General features: G+C 38.2%; 4 protein-coding genes across 6 annotated transcripts; 2 read left to right on the top strand and 2 right to left on the bottom strand.

Moving 5' to 3' along the window:
* Positions 1 to 260: 260 nt before the first annotated feature.
* Positions 261 to 3,999, top strand: rhof (ras homolog family member F). The gene is made up of 5 exons (XM_057320395.1): positions 261 to 536; positions 1,006 to 1,093; positions 2,145 to 2,254; positions 2,723 to 2,857; positions 3,014 to 3,999. The coding sequence occupies exons 1-5, from the start codon at positions 408 to 410 to the stop codon at positions 3,179 to 3,181; spliced, it is 630 nt and encodes a 209-aa protein (XP_057176378.1). The 5' UTR covers positions 261 to 407; the 3' UTR covers positions 3,182 to 3,999.
* A 601-nt stretch (positions 4,000 to 4,600) lies between these two features.
* tmem120b (transmembrane protein 120B) lies at positions 4,601 to 13,143 on the bottom strand. Of its 2 annotated transcripts, none has more exons than XM_057320334.1 (12): positions 13,012 to 13,143; positions 8,808 to 8,926; positions 8,456 to 8,572; positions 8,319 to 8,378; positions 8,136 to 8,231; positions 7,969 to 8,058; positions 7,519 to 7,584; positions 7,360 to 7,421; positions 7,181 to 7,273; positions 7,037 to 7,101; positions 6,487 to 6,555; positions 4,601 to 6,377 (listed from the first exon to the last, which is right to left on the bottom strand). In XM_057320334.1, exons 2-12 carry the CDS (start codon positions 8,870 to 8,872, stop codon positions 6,264 to 6,266), a joined length of 897 nt encoding a protein of 298 aa, XP_057176317.1. In that variant the 5' UTR covers positions 8,873 to 8,926; positions 13,012 to 13,143; the 3' UTR covers positions 4,601 to 6,263. The 2 variants fall into 2 exon arrangements, with proteins under 2 accessions (XP_057176317.1, XP_057176315.1); XM_057320332.1 differs by lacking the exon at positions 13,012 to 13,143 and adding an exon at positions 10,249 to 10,355 and having other exon boundaries at positions 4,603 to 6,377.
* morn3 (MORN repeat containing 3) lies at positions 10,491 to 13,561 on the top strand. Of its 2 annotated transcripts, none has more exons than XM_057320336.1 (7): positions 10,491 to 10,536; positions 10,673 to 10,713; positions 11,193 to 11,338; positions 11,620 to 11,777; positions 12,101 to 12,260; positions 13,026 to 13,210; positions 13,445 to 13,561. In XM_057320336.1, the coding sequence occupies exons 3-7, from the start codon at positions 11,194 to 11,196 to the stop codon at positions 13,529 to 13,531; spliced, it is 735 nt and encodes a 244-aa protein (XP_057176319.1). In that variant the 5' UTR covers positions 10,491 to 10,536; positions 10,673 to 10,713; position 11,193; the 3' UTR covers positions 13,532 to 13,561. The 2 variants fall into 2 exon arrangements, with proteins under 2 accessions (XP_057176319.1, XP_057176318.1); XM_057320335.1 differs by having other exon boundaries at positions 10,509 to 10,581.
* A 138-nt stretch (positions 13,562 to 13,699) lies between these two features.
* Positions 13,700 to 15,965, bottom strand: orai1b (ORAI calcium release-activated calcium modulator 1b). Its single transcript, XM_057320337.1, has 2 exons — positions 15,844 to 15,965; positions 13,700 to 15,325 (listed from the first exon to the last, which is right to left on the bottom strand). Exons 1-2 carry the CDS (start codon positions 15,955 to 15,957, stop codon positions 14,777 to 14,779), a joined length of 663 nt encoding a protein of 220 aa, XP_057176320.1. The 5' UTR covers positions 15,958 to 15,965; the 3' UTR covers positions 13,700 to 14,776.
* Positions 15,966 to 16,788: the final 823 nt, after the last annotated feature.

Consider the following 16,788-nt stretch of genomic DNA (forward strand, 5'->3'; position numbering starts at 1 on the left):
TGATGTTAAGCTATACTCCACCCTCTGGAGAATGCGAAAAATGAAGATTTTCATAGCTCTGTCTCATTTAAGTTGCGCCTTGCAGGAAGCAACCTCATTCTAGAGGGTGTGTCCCAGCCTTTATTCACTCCGCCTAGTGATGACAGACCATGCGAAGTGAGGGAAAGACACATGTTCAATTACAGCAACACGCTCTTATCTAGTATATTCTGAAAACATAGTCACATGGTTTGAAAGGGAAAAAAAACTGTAACCGAGAGGAGGAGGAAGTGAGCGCTGAAAAGCAGCTTTCTTACTGTACCTGACACAGTTTACTCTCACAATATGCTCACTCTGCGACAAATGAATGTACACATTGACACATCTGTTTACTTGGGCACCTGCTGGAGAAACTGACTCGGCCGGAGATGACACAGAACCGGACTATAGCCAGCAATGGCACTCAAAAAGATGAACTTAAAATTGTGATTGTTGGAGATGGGGGTTGTGGAAAGACATCCCTGCTGATGGTGTACGCCAAAGGAGACTTTCCAGAGGTGAGCCTTTGATGCTTAAAGGGGATGTAATTATTCACATACTTTTAAGTAGTTTCAGAATCATTACTGCGTGGAACACAAAAAGCAGAATGTTAGGGTCTGACAGTCTCAGTCACCCTTCACTTTCAGAGCATCTTAATTCCAATGAAAAGTGAATGGTGACTGAGACTGTCTTAACATTCAGAGGTTTGGTGCAACTGTTGGTAAATGATGACAGAATTTTGATCAGGACTTTAAAGGGCAACATACAAATGTAAAAAAATGGACACAATCAAGCACCCTGTTCTTTTCAGGAGCGTTTAACCTTCCACACATTTTCAGGTAACAGTTTAATGAGAAGGGAACATTGCAAACGTGTTATTTACACAACATCCTCAGCAAGCTTTTCCAGTCCTAGATAGAAAATCTAGTTTCTGCCAACACCTTTATTATTGCTGTACTTCTCTAATTTAAACTTGATGTTTAACAGAAATACGCCCCATCTGTGTTCGACAAATACGTCACCACTGTGAATCATGGAGGGAAAGACATTCAGCTAAATCTTTACGATACAGCAGGTAAGTGTCTGAAAGCTGTAGACGCACCTTAAAATGCCAAACGTCCCAGTGTTTTTAGTGTCAGGGTTCATTGATTGAATATTAAAGCAGGAATGTTGAGTGGAAAACGGGTGTGAGGCGTATTCATAGTTGCCAGCCCGAGGAGAGACCGTGTTCCTTAAGTAAATAATTAAGAATCAAACAGTGTTTTTTTCTAGGCAGATCGAATTCTGAATGATTAGAAAAGGACGGTTCCTCGTTGAAATAAACTCTCATGTATAAATGATAAAAAGTCTTTTTGGGACGGTTTAAACAACTCAACTATTGTGATTATTTATGTCTATAAACTATGGCTTCACGAATTAGTTCGTGAGATTTGTGCAAGACACTAACATTGAATGTTTCACATGTTCAAATTCATATTTTATGATTTTAGTTATACAAACATTTCAATGAAACTCCACATTCTGGAGCTACCAAACTGCAGGAAATATAGCGAGCTTTATGGAGAATTATTTCAACTGGCTTTTACTCACAGATCAGAATGAATCCTGTAACAATAGCGTTAAATTGTATTTCCTTGTAATTATTCATACTTTTTCTTTTGAAAACTGGTAAGCTAACCTATTGGTAAGCACTTCTGAACATAGGAAACGAACACATTTCTTCATAACAAAGTTGTCCCGAACAAATTCTCTTTTATTTACTCAGTGAGACGCTTCCAGATCTGCCCTTTAAAAAACATTCTGTGAAGTAACCATCTTTCCACACATTTCATGGCCTTTTCTAGACAAGTGCTTATCAGAGACGCCCGGCCGCCCCAGACTCTCTTTGCCTCGCAGGAACAGGACGTTTGTCAGTCAGGATGTGGGTTTTTATACCACAGTTTTCAAAATACTCTTGTTCATAAAATATGAGTTATAAGAAGATGCTCTGTGGTCGCTGTTCTACACCTCTGCGGAATGGCTGAGGTGTTTTTCAGAAGCGTCGCATAGAAACAGTCCAAATAATGCCGCGCTGTTTTCCGTGTGATACATTTGATCTGATTTCTGTCGTCTGTGTATGTTTACAGGTCAAGAAGACTACGATCGCTTGAGGCCTCTCTCGTATCAAGACGTAAACCTTGTTCTCATCTGTTATGATGTGACCAATCCAACCTCTTTCGACAACGTCACGATAAAGGTGAAATAATCAACTCTAAACGTCTAGCGAAACACCCTTTGGAGTGTCTCAAACAAACATCAGAGATTTTCATATGGACTTCAGCATTTCTCATTCATTTCTTCAGAACCTCACTAATCAGATCTATGCTAAGTCAATATTTGTCCCTGGTGTGTTATTTGATTCTGAAGAAGTTTAGGTAGGACATCTGAGATAAAAGCCCCAAAAATGAGAACTCTGCTGTAACATTTTCCCCTGGAGCAGTTTGTGAGCTAATAAACTTTGACCTGAACAGGAGAACATTATACAGCTCTGCTACGGAAAACAAACAGTACGTTTCATTCTGTTGGCGGTGTCTTGTTAGTCAGCTAAGAGGAATGCACTGAGCCTTGAACACATAAAAACAAAGAGAAACACCACGCATTCATGGTCAGGCCTTGTGAAAGCTATTGTTGCTTGCTCAGTTTTGGTTTTATCTCTCCCCCGCAGTGGTACCCGGAAGTCCATCATTTCTGCCGCGACACCCCCATCATCCTGATAGGATGCAAGACAGACTTGAGAAAGGACAAAGAGAAGATGAGAAAACTCAAAGCCTTAGATATGGCTCCTATCACCTACCTCCAGGTATGCAACAGCACGTAAAGGCATGAACGCAGCTTAAGTTACAGATATTGCTTTTTAATAAAAAAGGACTTTATTAAAGTCGACATGACGCTGCGTTCTTGACTTATTGACTATTCTTGTCACTACACCAAAAGCCTGTCACTCATATTTCAACAGGGTGAGGAGATCCAGAAGCAATTGAAAGCTGAGGTATACCTGGAGTGTTCGGCTAAATACAGAGAAAACGTGGAGGACATTTTCAGAGAAACGGTCAAGCGAGCGCTCGCAGCCAGAGCCAAAGCAAAACACGCCCGCAAGAAGAAGAAGCACTGCAGCATCCTGTGACCACTGCAAGAAAACTTTTTGGAAACGTTCAGATGAATATGAAAAGAAATGGCTGAGCCGTTTCGAAGGACATGAAGTGTGTGTTGGACCACGTGGTGTTTAGGAACGTGAGCCACACCTGCCTTTGCGTGTTGTTGATACCTGATCAACCTGATCAAATGCAATGACGGGAATGCACGAAATGCTGCTGTTGTCTCAGGAAAGAAACCGATTATGGGATGTCTTTCTACATCTGGTTCCCCTTTGGTGACAGTGATGGTGCACTGCTGAAGCGTTCGTAACTGCCTATATTGTGCACTGGGATGTAACATGTTACTGTTGCACGATTCTTTTGATTCACATGCACATTTATATGTACAAGTTGCACCAAAACCTACTGTGGTTGTACTACGGTACAGTGCTAATATAAGATGTCATATTTTGATAAATGCCATGCTTGAATAACTATTATATTTATGTATGTGGTGTTTACATTGTCCCTCTACTCTTATGAAAATTAACCGTGGTATTAAATTCAATCAAAACCGCAACAAAACCAAAAAACATGGTTGGCGAGACAAACTATGCTAACCACAAACTAACCATGGTATTTGTAGTAAAGCTGTGGTACTCCAAATCTCCCCAAAACAGACTTCTAGTCTAATTTTACTATAGTAAAACCATGGTTAATTTTGGTAAAAGTTAGGTATGTCAGAGAATACCATAGTGGGCATGCACAACAACGTGTGTGTTTTCTTGTTGCCGCTGTTTTGACCATTTCAACCATTTTTTCATTGTTTATTTCACATGTTCAAATAAAGAGAATTTGTTTTACAGGATATTGCGTCCTATGTAAACCGTTTTTTATCCCCCACCCCCAAAAAACTGTGAAATCAAATTTAAAGGTATAGTTTGTGCATTCGATTTGTGTTACTACAGCTGTGTAGGCTATTGGTTGGATTCATGTCATTTAAAATGATATAATGTTCAAATGATAGAGCCTTTGCTTTCCTTGCAAAACAAATTTGGTTAAAATATAACAACGATCTTCTTGCGGTGAGCACAACAGCTCATGTTTAGCAGGATGTGACTGTAGGAACGGAAGTCTCCGCAAACTATTGCGTGACAATACAGACCTGAAGACCGAACTCTTCCTTTGACTTTAAAGAAAAACACTTCACCTAGAATTACAATTCTTTCATCATTTGTTCACTCTCGTGCCGTTCAAAACCTGTATATGATTCTATTTCTTCACACAAAACGAACACAAAAGAAGATATTTTGAGAAATGTCTCCGTAGTTGTGTGTTCATACAATGAAAGTCAATGTTGTTTGGATACCAACGTTCTTCAAAATATCTTTTGCGTTCTGTAGAAGAAAGAAAGGCATACACATTTGGAATGACGAAGGTGAACAAATGATGAAATAATTGTTTAATTTTTGTTAAGGGTTTGTGGTCATTCTATAAAACACTACACACTAGGTTTTACAAGCGCTTTGAAAGGGTCGTTTATATAAATAAAAAATAAAATGTGTGTTATTAAGGTTTAGAAAAATGTCTATTTGTTTACAGTGAAGGCTTCAGTGATCATTCCTAAACACAGAAATTCAGTTCTTCAGCCCTCTGCTGGTGACAACATGAATAACACTCGAATTTCACACGAGGCCACAGAGGTTGCATCACATCGATTTTATTTGCCTTTAATAGATGGTGAATTGAAATGAAATTCAGCTTGATGTCTAACTGGCCCTCTAGAGATGTTTTTTTCTTAAGTTTGAGGGCTCCATGTTCAAGCAAGTGCAGTGATTTCAATGCAAAACGATATTATATACAAACCATCTTTAGTATCAACAAATGATTTGATAAAAAAGCATTTCCCAACATAAGGAATCCCTTTGATTACAGTCTACCCTTTCAGTTCCAATTAACAGAGCTTATTACACTTTCAAATAATTCAGAGAGCCGTTCTGAGTAGTGCATGATTTCTAGACAAAACTAAACCAGATGTGAACAGACATAAAATATGAGTTAAGGCAAAAATATTCCAGCTACTAAATTTCTTTCTTTACTCAGCTCAGAGATATTCACAAAAGTTTTGTCAGCAAGTTCCCCGAATCAAAAACGCTGCATTATTAGGCAACAATAAATCCCTTTGTTGACATATTACAATGGTCAGTAAAAGTAGACATTTGCAAAATCATACAGGCTTTAGAACCAGCACAGCTCCCCTTATCACAGCAGATGCAACTGTAACCGCACATTGACTGAAAACAGTTACTATTCAGCAACCCGTTAACTTTTAAAGCAGCTGAATATCTATGACTTTAAATTATGAGCCAAAAATTGAAACGCTCAAATTGTTCCGACTCAAAATTTACTACTGTGAAACGTAAATGGAGCTTTATTGCCATTATTAAAAGTACAAATCCATATTTAAAGTGTCAAAAATTATCACGTGACCTTGACACAACTTTAAGAATCCGGCCCGCTTAACTGCACCGACAAGCTAAAACGTGCAGAAACACATTTGTGCCTTTATTAAAATTCTTTCCCCCACAACACTAAATGCATGAACTTTAGTTTAAATGTCTCCTAGGAGAGTAAGTATTTATTCTGTTGCACCTTAATGACTATCCAGCTTTGTTAAAAATGCAAAAAAATCCCTTTGAGACACTTTGACCAACTAGCAGTTCTACAACCTTACAGTTGCATTGCATAAAGTTTAAATGTGGCTTTTTGTAAACATCTTCATGCACAGGAGCAAAATAAAAGTGAATCCTCTGGTATTTAGAATACAGTGTTTTAAACAGTGAAGGTTTTCAGTGGTTCCTAACTCACACGTTAGCCTCTACTAGCTGTGATTGCATAAATAACAGCAAAAACAACACGCGACGAAAGGGAAACTTGACACATAATCTTGAGTTTCCGCTGCCGCCGTCGATGATTTTGGGACGCGATACCGTCTGACACCGCCCCTTTCAAACAGCTCCTGCGACACCCAGACAGAACGTCGAGAGACGAAACAAGTTTGTGCACTTTGCAGTTTAGTTCTGTGTTCCGCAGCAGACTTGTCGGGTGAGAGCTCTTACATTCAACCTCTCATCAGTTCTTTTTGACCTTGTTTTTGTTCTTCTGGATTTTGTGATGGACCACTTTCAGTGTAGTGAGAAAATTCCCCAGGAACAGGACGAGAAATGTCAAGGCCAACATGAACACCTACAATATAAAAGAAATGTCAATCAAATGAACAAAAACATGCTTTTTCGAGAGTAAGAGTCGAACTAAAATACACCCACAAACAAAACAACTATATTCCTGTCTTTACCTGCCACTCTTTGCAGTCTTCCAGGGCAGAAAGATTCAAAAGGGTCACAGCATTGTACAGCTGCCAAAACTGATCAGAAGAAAAGAAAATCAACACAATATCTTTCATGTCACTGAACCGAATCAATCCAAACGTCCATTCGAACTGATGTGCAGATTTTCACAGCTGCTACAGCCTCAAATGCATGTTAACATAAATCACATACTTGTAAAATGAAGTTTTAGTAGAACCATGAAGCCCCATTAGGATTTATTAGCTTCTTAGCCACCATTACGGCCGTTCTTGGGTTGATAATAAGCCCTTAATGTTAGCGGGCTAACCTCAATGTTGCACATGCATGCACATGAAACATACGGTTTGTGGTTTAAGTGCTTAAGCGGTCAGGCATGTATAAACTCAGCAGAGCTAAAACATACAACATACAGAGTATGACTGAATTAAAGCTATCCATATTTGAAATGCAGAATATTATATATAAAATATGTACTATTATCCATAAAGAATGTGTAAAATCATCTGAAAATAACTCAAAAGAACCACTGGTACTCACATGGCCAAAGAACAGAAAGGGAAGAACAAACGTGAGTCCCCTCCACATCCATGACTGAAAACCTTCTGCAAAGGAAACAAAAGACGACTCCAAACATCACGCCGGATCCGGATTCATGCTAAACATGCACCACGGTATTCTTACCCACTGTAAGGTCCAACTGGTTTCTTTCCCCCAGAGCTCGTAACCGATACAAGCAGCCACTCTGATAATAATACTGAAGAAACTGCACACAACCTGGCAAGTAAACAAGAAGCTTCATAACAAAAAAACTGTTGCGAACATGCAATCAACGCAAGACGGATTGAAACTGGTTTACATACTCTGATAAATGGAGAAGGCCAAGAACTGACTTCTAAACATCTGATACATTGGACCTTCTGGCCTTTAAAGACAGCACAGATAAAAGTTAGACAAACAAGGCCAAAAAGACGCAATTATTCTCTAAAAAAGATTATTAGAACTAGCACTGTCTCGCTTACCATGTCAACATGACACCTGATAAAAAGGTCGAGACATAATGATGTGAAACCCACCAGCCTTTAATTCTACAGGAATGGAAAAACAATGCAATCATCAGATACATTTAAGGGACAAATAAAAGATAAACTTTTGTTTTTTGAGGGGTCCAAGCAAAGCAAACGCAAACGTTTGATGAATAACATACATGAAAACTGGAAATGTACAGTGTCAACTTCTGTTACACACACACCACCAACACTGATCACCTCAAAAGGACCGACTCTCATCTTTATCTTAATAAACACCGACAGCTACCAAATTCAATTTGTTCTCTAACTTAATAAGCATGTAACCTCATTATATAAATGCTATAAAAACACTCAGCAATGCCAGCGTCATGGGTTTGATTCCCAAAATATGCACAGTGAATGCAATGAATCAAAGCGTTTGTTAAGTTTAGATCAACTTACCGCGAGCCATTGTTTATCAGGATACTTTCCCTTATTGTCAATGTGCAATAGTACCAAACCAATAAAAAGTTGAAGATTTCATCAATAACCCTGTGAAGAAATAGCGTGTGTCCATGTTACAGTGCAAAAGCTTTTATATAGATTCATGTGAAGCTCTTTACGCTCACCGATAGTTGAGAAGAAAGAGGCATGTAACGGCACCAAACATTAGTATTATAGTCATATAAAGTTTGAACTTTTCATATTCATCTTTGTACGCAAACCTGATTCAGAAAACACAAAGTCAGCGGTTTTGTATTAGGAAATTTCCATGGCATCTTCAAACACTGACCTGCTCACATCTGACTTACTTGGCTTGGTTGCTGAGCAGCGTAACGTTCACATTTCCCAGAACCAAGTTTAAATACAATCTGTAAAGAAGAGAGCGAGTTTAAAACAGGAACAAAAGCCAAAAAATCAAACAAAATGGCATTCAATGTAAACTCACCCATTTTTCTTTGGCAAATAGGCCTCCATGTCAGAAAAGACATTTTGCTTTTCTTTAATTTGTCCCTGTAGATCCTTTATAACTTCAGACTCTTTGTCACCGCAGGTACTTGCGCACCTGTTCAAAAGAAAAGAGAAAAAGGACTAGCTTATTGTGAATATGCGCATTTTATAAGCAATGTGAAAAAATGTGCACATCCCATCAGCCAATTTATCCCCATCAGTTATTTATTCAAATATGAACGTTTCGAAAATGTCTTCGTCAGGCAAACAACATGTTCATAAGAAAAGCAACTTATAACAAACTTTATACACACGGAGATTTTGGGTAGCATAATAAACTTGGCACATACTTATGAAGACTTTGCTTGAGGTCTTTAAGGCCCTTTCTCTGTTTGCCGATGGCATTGCTGCACATCGCCTGGAGGTTTGTCAACTCCTCTAGCTTCTGTCTGTAGACTTTGTGCGTTTCCTAAAACAAATAATAAAACAATATATACATACAAAGTGAAAAAGAACCCGTTTCTTTTTTAAATACACGTGTCTTATCCAAGTGTGCGCGATTCATCAGTGCATATTGTTTTAAAACTGTAACTTTCATTACAAAATGTAATATACTGCTCCACCCGGTCAGCCAAGCCCTGATATTTTTAACCACCTGTCATATAAAACCACGTCATGATTCTAACAATTCACAAGAGAACAAATCGTGTCCCTCCCTGTATTATGTCCGTCCTGAATGGCCTGTTTTGATCTTTGTCTGTTGGATAAAATGGGTTCGAAACAGTTATTGCTTCCATGAACCAGCAAATACGACGAAAACATAACAGGGCCGCTACGCAGGGGTCAACAAGGGGTCATTGCTTAAATCCCCCACCTCTAATGAGTATTCTACACTAACGCATACTTTCACCATGGTCTATATGACCAATGCCTAACCTTCCTCATCACATATCTGACAACGGCTCTGGGTCAGGGTGGGCATGAAATTTAAAATGGACGCATGCCAACTTTGGGCAGGGACATTTTGAGCATGATGCAGTCTGCTTGGGATATTTTAAGCATCGGCCAATCTATCCCATTAATCCTAATGATGTGTGATGCAGTTATGCACAATAAACTTCACGGTTTATCTCAGTAACAGCTGACAACCATATAAAAAAGTTCTGTAACAGTATCATGGTGAAGTAATTGTATGGCAACTAAATAGGACTTCATTCACATACCATGACATTTACATGGTACTCAAAGAAACCCATGATACATACCCCAAAATATAGTATTACCATGGTACCATGGTCCTAAAAACCACAATAGCACTGTGGTACTTATAATAGAACGAATCTCGGAGAAAATAGTCATGTGAACATTGAATCAATGATTCACTTTCCATCTCACCTGACTATCACGATCGATCATATGAGTGAAGTGTATTTTTAACAGTTGAGCAATACTGTAACTCCTCTCAGTTAACATCTAACCTTTACCAGGTTTATCCTGCAAAACTCGTAAACCATTATCAGATCATAAAGATCTACACATACAACACACCAAAACTCACACAACGTTAGGATATATATATATATATATATGTTGTCAAACTTACAAACAAATACACACACTGACGAATGTTACTTGAATGACTGATGCTGATTTAACACACATGGACAGCAACAAAAGAAAGCTATAGCCTGTTAGCCACATAATACACAATCCCTTCGCATTACAACTAGCACGAGGTTCATCCTTTAGCTATCGGGGGGCGCAAATAACGTAAATGTGTTCGATTCAAACCTGTAATTGTTGATATTCCTGCTCGATTTCTGCCCATTCACTTTGACATCTCTCCAGTGACATTGTACCCGTCTGCGCTCGCGCTGCTCTGCCGCACGCTGCCGCTAATGGGCGCTGCAGCTTTTCTATCACCTCCGCTTGTTCGCCATCGGCCAATCAGGATCGAGCATGAGCTTTCGAGGGCAACATCGCCGCGTAGCGAGTGGGAGCGCCGGAAACCGTAGATACGATTGGTCAAGGCTTGTCGCTAGGTTACCGTACACGAAGTCTCACGAGACGTCTAAACAAGTAACATATTTTTAATGCTTATTTTTAATGTTTAAATACTCAAATGTAAGTGTTTATTTAATGTATTTAAATTTTAAGTGTTTATCTATTTATATAAATGTAGATATTTTAGTATTAAATATTTTTTTCCATAAAGCGTGTGGTGTTTAGTGGTCTGGACAGTTGAAAACGTCACAGGTATGATCTAACTTTTCTAAATCTAAGTTAAGATATGTACATTTATCCGCTATTGTATTTATATGTTGTTTATTGCGTCTTCTTTTCTTTTTTCAAATATCCCTGCTTGTAAAAGTTGTATTTTACATATATATAGTCTGTATTTTTTATATATATGTTTATTCTGTGTAGTGTTATTTGTATGCACCATGGGTCTGAGAGTAACACAATTTCAATCCTCCATATGTGTGTACTGTACATGTGTCAGAATTGACAACAAAGCAGACTTTGACTTGGACTTTAACAGCATGTCATTGTTTTTACTATGGTAATGCCATGATTAAATAAAGTGAAATAAAGTCCAATAACTCGTAGTGTTGCCCTGGCACCATCCCCCTATATACCATGGTAATACCATGCTACTTTTTGCTTAGTGAAACTGGTGTATTTCTGCTGTCTGTGATGTGCATTACGCAACATCTTTCTCTTTTCTTGTGCAGCATGCCTTTTTTAAAGAAACCTCAGACTACTGAACCCCTTGTAAAAGTATGGGACAAAAAAGCCCAGAAATGTGGACTGCACCACACCGTCTATTCAGTCAACGGAGATCAGTACAGTGGCGAGTGGTTGGACAATAAGAAACATGGTAATACTTTTAGGATTGAAGGACCTTTAAATAACACATTTAAAACTTGCCAGCCCTTTCAGATCAGGCTGGTAAACAATAAAACCGCTCAAATGTTGCTTTGCTTCTGGCAGTTTGAATGGACAGGCTTTTATTTAATTTACTTATATTTAGATCCTTGCGGTGTGAGTTACGTTTAGTGTTCGAAGGAAACGCTTCAGACTAATAGCTTATCAAAGCCAGACTTGTTCAATTTCGTCCATTAACAAAATGTTCCTGAACATAGCTCTTACTCTGATAAGGAAAAGGAATGCAGGTTTGGAAGCAAGCAGGAATAATCTTTGATGGGGACTGGAGTTGTGGAAAGCGAAATGGATTTGGACTTCTTGCCAAGTTTGACACTGAGAAGAAAGAATATGTGAGGACATATGCAGGTTATTGGAAGAATGACAAGAAAGAGGTAAGTTTAAACTAGTTTTGCTCAAATAAAAGATTATATGGACCATATATGAAGAGTTTGGTTCCAAAATTCAAAAATCATGTTTTTTATTAGGTTATCATGTTTGTATTGTGTTGTATTGTGTTAGTTAGCTGTATTTTGCTGTTATTATGGCGTAAATCAAAACAAACCAACTGCACTTTGATTGATATTAATTGGAATGCACAATAAAAAACATGATTTTTGATTATTTTTTAAAACGGAGTTATCTCATTTTGGAAACAAACTCTTCATATTCTACAAATAGTTTTAATTAATGTAAAATCAATGTTGTTTATTCAAAGGGTGCTGGGACGTATTTCTACGGTCCATCTGCTTTTTATGAGGGGCATTGGAGTAAAGATCAGAGAGCTGGATGGGGAAGAATGGAGTATGAAAACGGTGATGTGTATGAAGGCCAGTGGCTTGAGGATAAGCATCATGGACAGGGTGTGCTGTTTCTGGGTAAGGACTGGAAACTGTGAGTGATACAATTTGTTATTATTCAAAGTCTCATTAATGTATTGCGTGCAAATGTTTACTTGTTTTTTTGTGAATAAAACAAACCTTTGTTAAAAAAATCCACTTTTTACTACAGTATATTTGCAGTATAAGTACATTATAAATATGTCAATAATTACTCATAGTTCACCCAAAAATGATTTACTCACCCTCATGTCATTTCAAATCTGCAGAAAACCAAAGAAATTTTGGAGAACTTCCATTGTATGGACACAAAACACGTTTAGTTTCTGGGCGAACTATCCCTATAATATTTATGTTGAGCTTTACAGTAATGAAAATGTGCCACAACAATGCCACAATATGCAAAGAAATAATTCATCTTACAAAAGCATCACCTACCTTAAAAGAATTTTGATTCTGGGATTAAATATAAGACAAACATCTGGACAGCTGATTTACACGATTAGACACTTAGGCCCGGTTTCACAGACTTGTCCCATGCAGTCTACAATAAATACTTGAGCTGTCTAAAGTGAAACCAGCTTGTACTAATACAGTATATGTTAAAATATGTCAGTGACATTGTTGTGACTCAAGATTGCAAACCAGTCATGCTTTTCCCAAGCCATTTTTATAAAAGAAACTTAAATATCCTAATTTAACTAATGCCTAGTCCTATGTTAAGCTAAGCCTTGTCTGTGAAACTGGGCATTCATGTCTGTGCCTGTGAGAAATACTTTTGAGTTTTTACCTTCTTTGGTGAAGCAAATGGAAACCGCTACGTGGGCATGTGGCGGGACGGAAAGAAGAATGGCCGTGGCAAGTTCCTCTATCTGGACAGAGGTCAGCTGTATGAAGGCTTCTGGGTCGATGGTGTTGCCAAGTGTGGAACACTGACTGATTCTGAGAGAGAAGCAGCACCCAGTCCCACTATCTATCCAATTCCCAAGGTAAATGTTTTGCATAAGTAACTCGCTTTTTAATTTGCATGATCTGATTTCCATTTTAACAGTAGCACGAAATGCAAATACAACTTCTATTTGTTTTTGACTCTTGTAAAAGCCAACAGCACAAATTATGATTCCGTTGTTTGGCTACATCTAGATGGTGTTGCTTGGACTTAGATTATTGTTTTTTATCTATTGAATACTTTGTAAATAACTGTCTTTTTACATCTCTCTAAGGTTTGCTTACTGGATCCACAGTCTGTATTGATGGAAGCACAATCATATTTGACTGAGAACGATGAAAAATCAACAATAGCATCCTGACAGTATTGTGTCTCTTGAACTCAAGATGGGAGTGCAGTGGAAATATGTTTATGAACCTGTCTCTGTATTAAAATGTGTAACACAAAAAGCTGTTGGTACATGATGTCAAATGGTCTTGGACAAATCCTCAATGGATGTATTATAAAACAAACAGGTGTAAAATTGAATTTTATTTAAGACTTTGTTTAAAAATATATCAAATGGACAGTGATCAAATCCCAGCAATGTTTGCAATGATAACAGTGCATGTGAGAATTATACAGTTCCAAACTTCCAACATGACTTACAATGTCATATTTTATAATTTCATCGAACTGTACATGACAATATTGAACAGGATCGTTAAAGGGCAACTTTTATATATATTTTGATATCTGGAAATTATACTGTATCGTTTTAATCGTTTATCGAGATCTGCAGACGTAACTACATGGTTAACACTCCAGTGATAATCAAACACTTTGTTAAAAAGTGATTGCCACTATAATCATACAATCCTGCCAACACTGATAGCAGTAAGTACTTGCTTTCAAATTTTAAAATGATCAATTTTGCCATTTAATAGGACATTGAAATACTACCAAAAACGGACATACAAACATGATGCTGTTGTATAAAGTGCCTTCATTTCTATTAATATGGCAGGAGCACATTTTAAAAATGAAAATTGTATAAATGAAATGATGGGGATTCCTTTAATAAGACCAAGTTTTTGGTTTTGATTTAGCCGCTTGAAATAGACATAAAAGTGTCCCCTGTACATTCACAAAATGAAAAAAGCTCCCACACATCAGTTTTGTAGTCTTTGGGTGTCCTGCATACATAATTACTCACTGCGTAATGCAAACCATGTCATTTATTTGTTAAAAAAACATCTTTTGTCAAATAATGGTTAGGGTTGAACACTATTTTAACCAATGGCACCTTTGAGGTTGGGTCATTTCACTTAAAGACTCTTGCTTGGTTAACAAAGTTGGCAAAGCTGCCATACTGAAAATAAAAGACTTAGTGGTGTAAAAAGGATGAATACAATAGAAAGTACTACACACATCTAATAAACATGCAGTGCATGCTTTCACAGTAAGCGCAAATAAATGTTTTTCAGAAACAGTACACAAATGCTGAACACATATAAAACTGGACACATTGGTGTCAACATGCAACAAATAGAACAAAACTACGGTTAAGAACACAAGTAATGACACACGCAGAACTTTACATATCAAGTCTTCCCCAAACTCAAAATTAAGGGTAAAGAGACCTGGGAGACTGTAAGCTAGATGCCTCTCCTCTATGGTCCAGTTCATTTTGCAAGTCCTCCAATTCCTCCAGCTCTCGAAACTGCCTGTCAGTCTTGTGGCTGACCAGCGAGCGATAGAAATGCACAGCGAAGAGGATAAAAATCAAGCCGAAAGGCACCATGATAGAGGTAGACGTGATCGCAGCAGCCACTCCGGCAGAGACCGTGCCATTTTTCTGGTCTTTAGGTTTTATGGGTAAAAATTTCACCCAGCACAGCAAGACCACTTCAGCAAGGAAAAGCAGCGTTCCAATGACGGTGGAAAAGGCCCAGGCCAGCTCAATGTGGCGATGCATTCGCTCGTGAGGCGATTCCTTCACCGAGTTGAGGTTGTGCACGTTGCTGACCGCTTCGATGTTTGGTAGGATGCAGGTGCTCACCATGAGGGCGAACAAGTGGACGGCCACCAACACAGTGGTGCAGGCGCTAAAAGCAATAAGCAGTCCTGGAGGATAGTCGTGATTGGTATCGAGCTGTACTTCTACCATGGCCACCTGTTACATGAGAAGCAAAGGTAAAACTGAATCTGTTACTCTACTTAATTATCAAAAGTTCCAAATCAGTGTTCCTGTTGTAAATGAAATATATTCTGCATGTTTTATTATGAAAGACACGTCTACTGTATATACTACAAGTAGTGTGTGGCATTGCAACACATCGTAAACTAAACCTTGATGCATGTTTCTCTTATTCAGAGTTTCCAATATTCAGAGTGTACTGTGGAAATGCATCCGGGTGACATCCGGTTCGTCTCGTCACGCTCACTTATTTCAAAACATTACCAAGTGAGAGAGCAATTAACCGAGCATTAGCAGTAACCAAACAACTGCGGATGTCAGTTTGTGCGTCGGTGCGCGAGCGCGAAGAACTTGCCGTTTGACACCACGTCAATGCAAACCAAAAAGCGTTCGCCCAACCTTATTTTTGCACATGCACGCGCTTTCATACTCTACACACGTAAATCGGGCATCATCAACAGCACATAAACAAGAGTTGGTAAGTGGGAACTCACCATTGCGAAACCTGATAAAAGAGCCGACGTGCGACTGGAGGCTTTGAGTTTGGCTCTGCTCAAATAAAGCTTTCTCCAGGACAGCGCCTGTAACGAATGCTCGCTTCGACTCATGATAATCCGACGAAAGGTTCAAAGAAGCTAACAAATAGATCGTGTAAACATTAATTCACGAGTTTAGCCGAAATGCGGCATTGCTTCGGGTGAATGACGCTGAGGATCCAGTCAGCTGGCTCGACCAAGTGAAACTGGATGCATCGTGCATGCATTACCCACAAGTCTCTGCGACAGCACAACACTGATTTTTAGCAGATAGGCTATGACCCATTTATTTTAACAATGCTTGTAAACAAAAATAAAACGAAAAATGATATTGAAACTTCATTAGGGAACCATTTTTATTATTTGTGTATTTATTTATAGCACAATTTATTATGTTACATTTAATATTCTTTAAACTTATACTTGTTTATCCTAATCTTTTTTGTACAGAACGTAGGCTGTACTTTATTTGCGTCCATGGTTATTTATCAAATCTATATTTGTAAGACAAAATAGCAGATTTTAAAACCGTGATCTCAAACAGGTGCACGACATCTTGGAGTTGTTAGAATTTCCTGATTAATAAAAAAACAATATAAATGTATCACAGAATTTTTAATGAATTTATTAGTTATAATGGGGCTTTAATGGAAACCAAATGGTAGGGATCTACTGGTAATGTGCTGAGCCGGGTGCATCTGGTGGATGGAAACCAATAGAACACTATTCGATTCAACTGGAATAAGGTTTTTAATTGTGTAATAATTGAATGGTAAACTAGCTATATAGTTTATAATAGTATTTGTAACCATTACAATTTAGTTGAGCTTTTTCTGCAGGGTACTGGAGCTTTAGGGAGGCATCTGAGTTTCTCATTCAAAATCAACATACTGGTTCATGCTT

The sequence above is a fragment of the Triplophysa rosa genome, linkage group LG22 (genome assembly GCF_024868665.1).
Source record: "Triplophysa rosa linkage group LG22, Trosa_1v2, whole genome shotgun sequence".
NCBI lineage: Eukaryota > Metazoa > Chordata > Actinopteri > Cypriniformes > Nemacheilidae > Triplophysa > Triplophysa rosa.

Bases quoted from the DNA above. Each gene is read 5' to 3' on its own strand.
- rhof (XM_057320395.1), top strand. From the start codon at position 408: ATGACACAGAACCGGACTATAGCCAGCAATGGCACTCAAAAAGATGAA. The intron at 2,255-2,722 runs GTGAAATAATCA...TCTCCCCCGCAG, and splicing joins TCGACAACGTCACGATAAAG to TGGTACCCGGAAGTCCATCA. The intron at 2,858-3,013 runs GTATGCAACAGC...ATATTTCAACAG, and splicing joins CTCCTATCACCTACCTCCAG to GGTGAGGAGATCCAGAAGCA.
- tmem120b (XM_057320332.1), bottom strand. From the start codon at position 10,311: ATGTCACTGGAGAGATGTCAAAGTGAATGGGCAGAAATCGAGCAGGAA. The intron at 8,379-8,455 runs GTGAGTTTACAT...TCTTCTTTACAG, and splicing joins TATTTGCCAAAGAAAAATGG to ATTGTATTTAAACTTGGTTC. The intron at 8,059-8,135 runs GTGAGCGTAAAG...ATTTCTTCACAG, and splicing joins CTCTTTCTTCTCAACTATCG to GGTTATTGATGAAATCTTCA.
- morn3 (XM_057320336.1), top strand. From the start codon at position 11,194: ATGCCTTTTTTAAAGAAACCTCAGACTACTGAACCCCTTGTAAAAGTA. The intron at 11,778-12,100 runs GTAAGTTTAAAC...GTTTATTCAAAG, and splicing joins GGAAGAATGACAAGAAAGAG to GGTGCTGGGACGTATTTCTA. The intron at 13,211-13,444 runs GTAAATGTTTTG...CATCTCTCTAAG, and splicing joins CTATCTATCCAATTCCCAAG to GTTTGCTTACTGGATCCACA.
- orai1b (XM_057320337.1), bottom strand. From the start codon at position 15,957: ATGAGTCGAAGCGAGCATTCGTTACAGGCGCTGTCCTGGAGAAAGCTT. The intron at 15,326-15,843 runs GTGAGTTCCCAC...CTCATGTAACAG, and splicing joins TTTTATCAGGTTTCGCAATG to GTGGCCATGGTAGAAGTACA.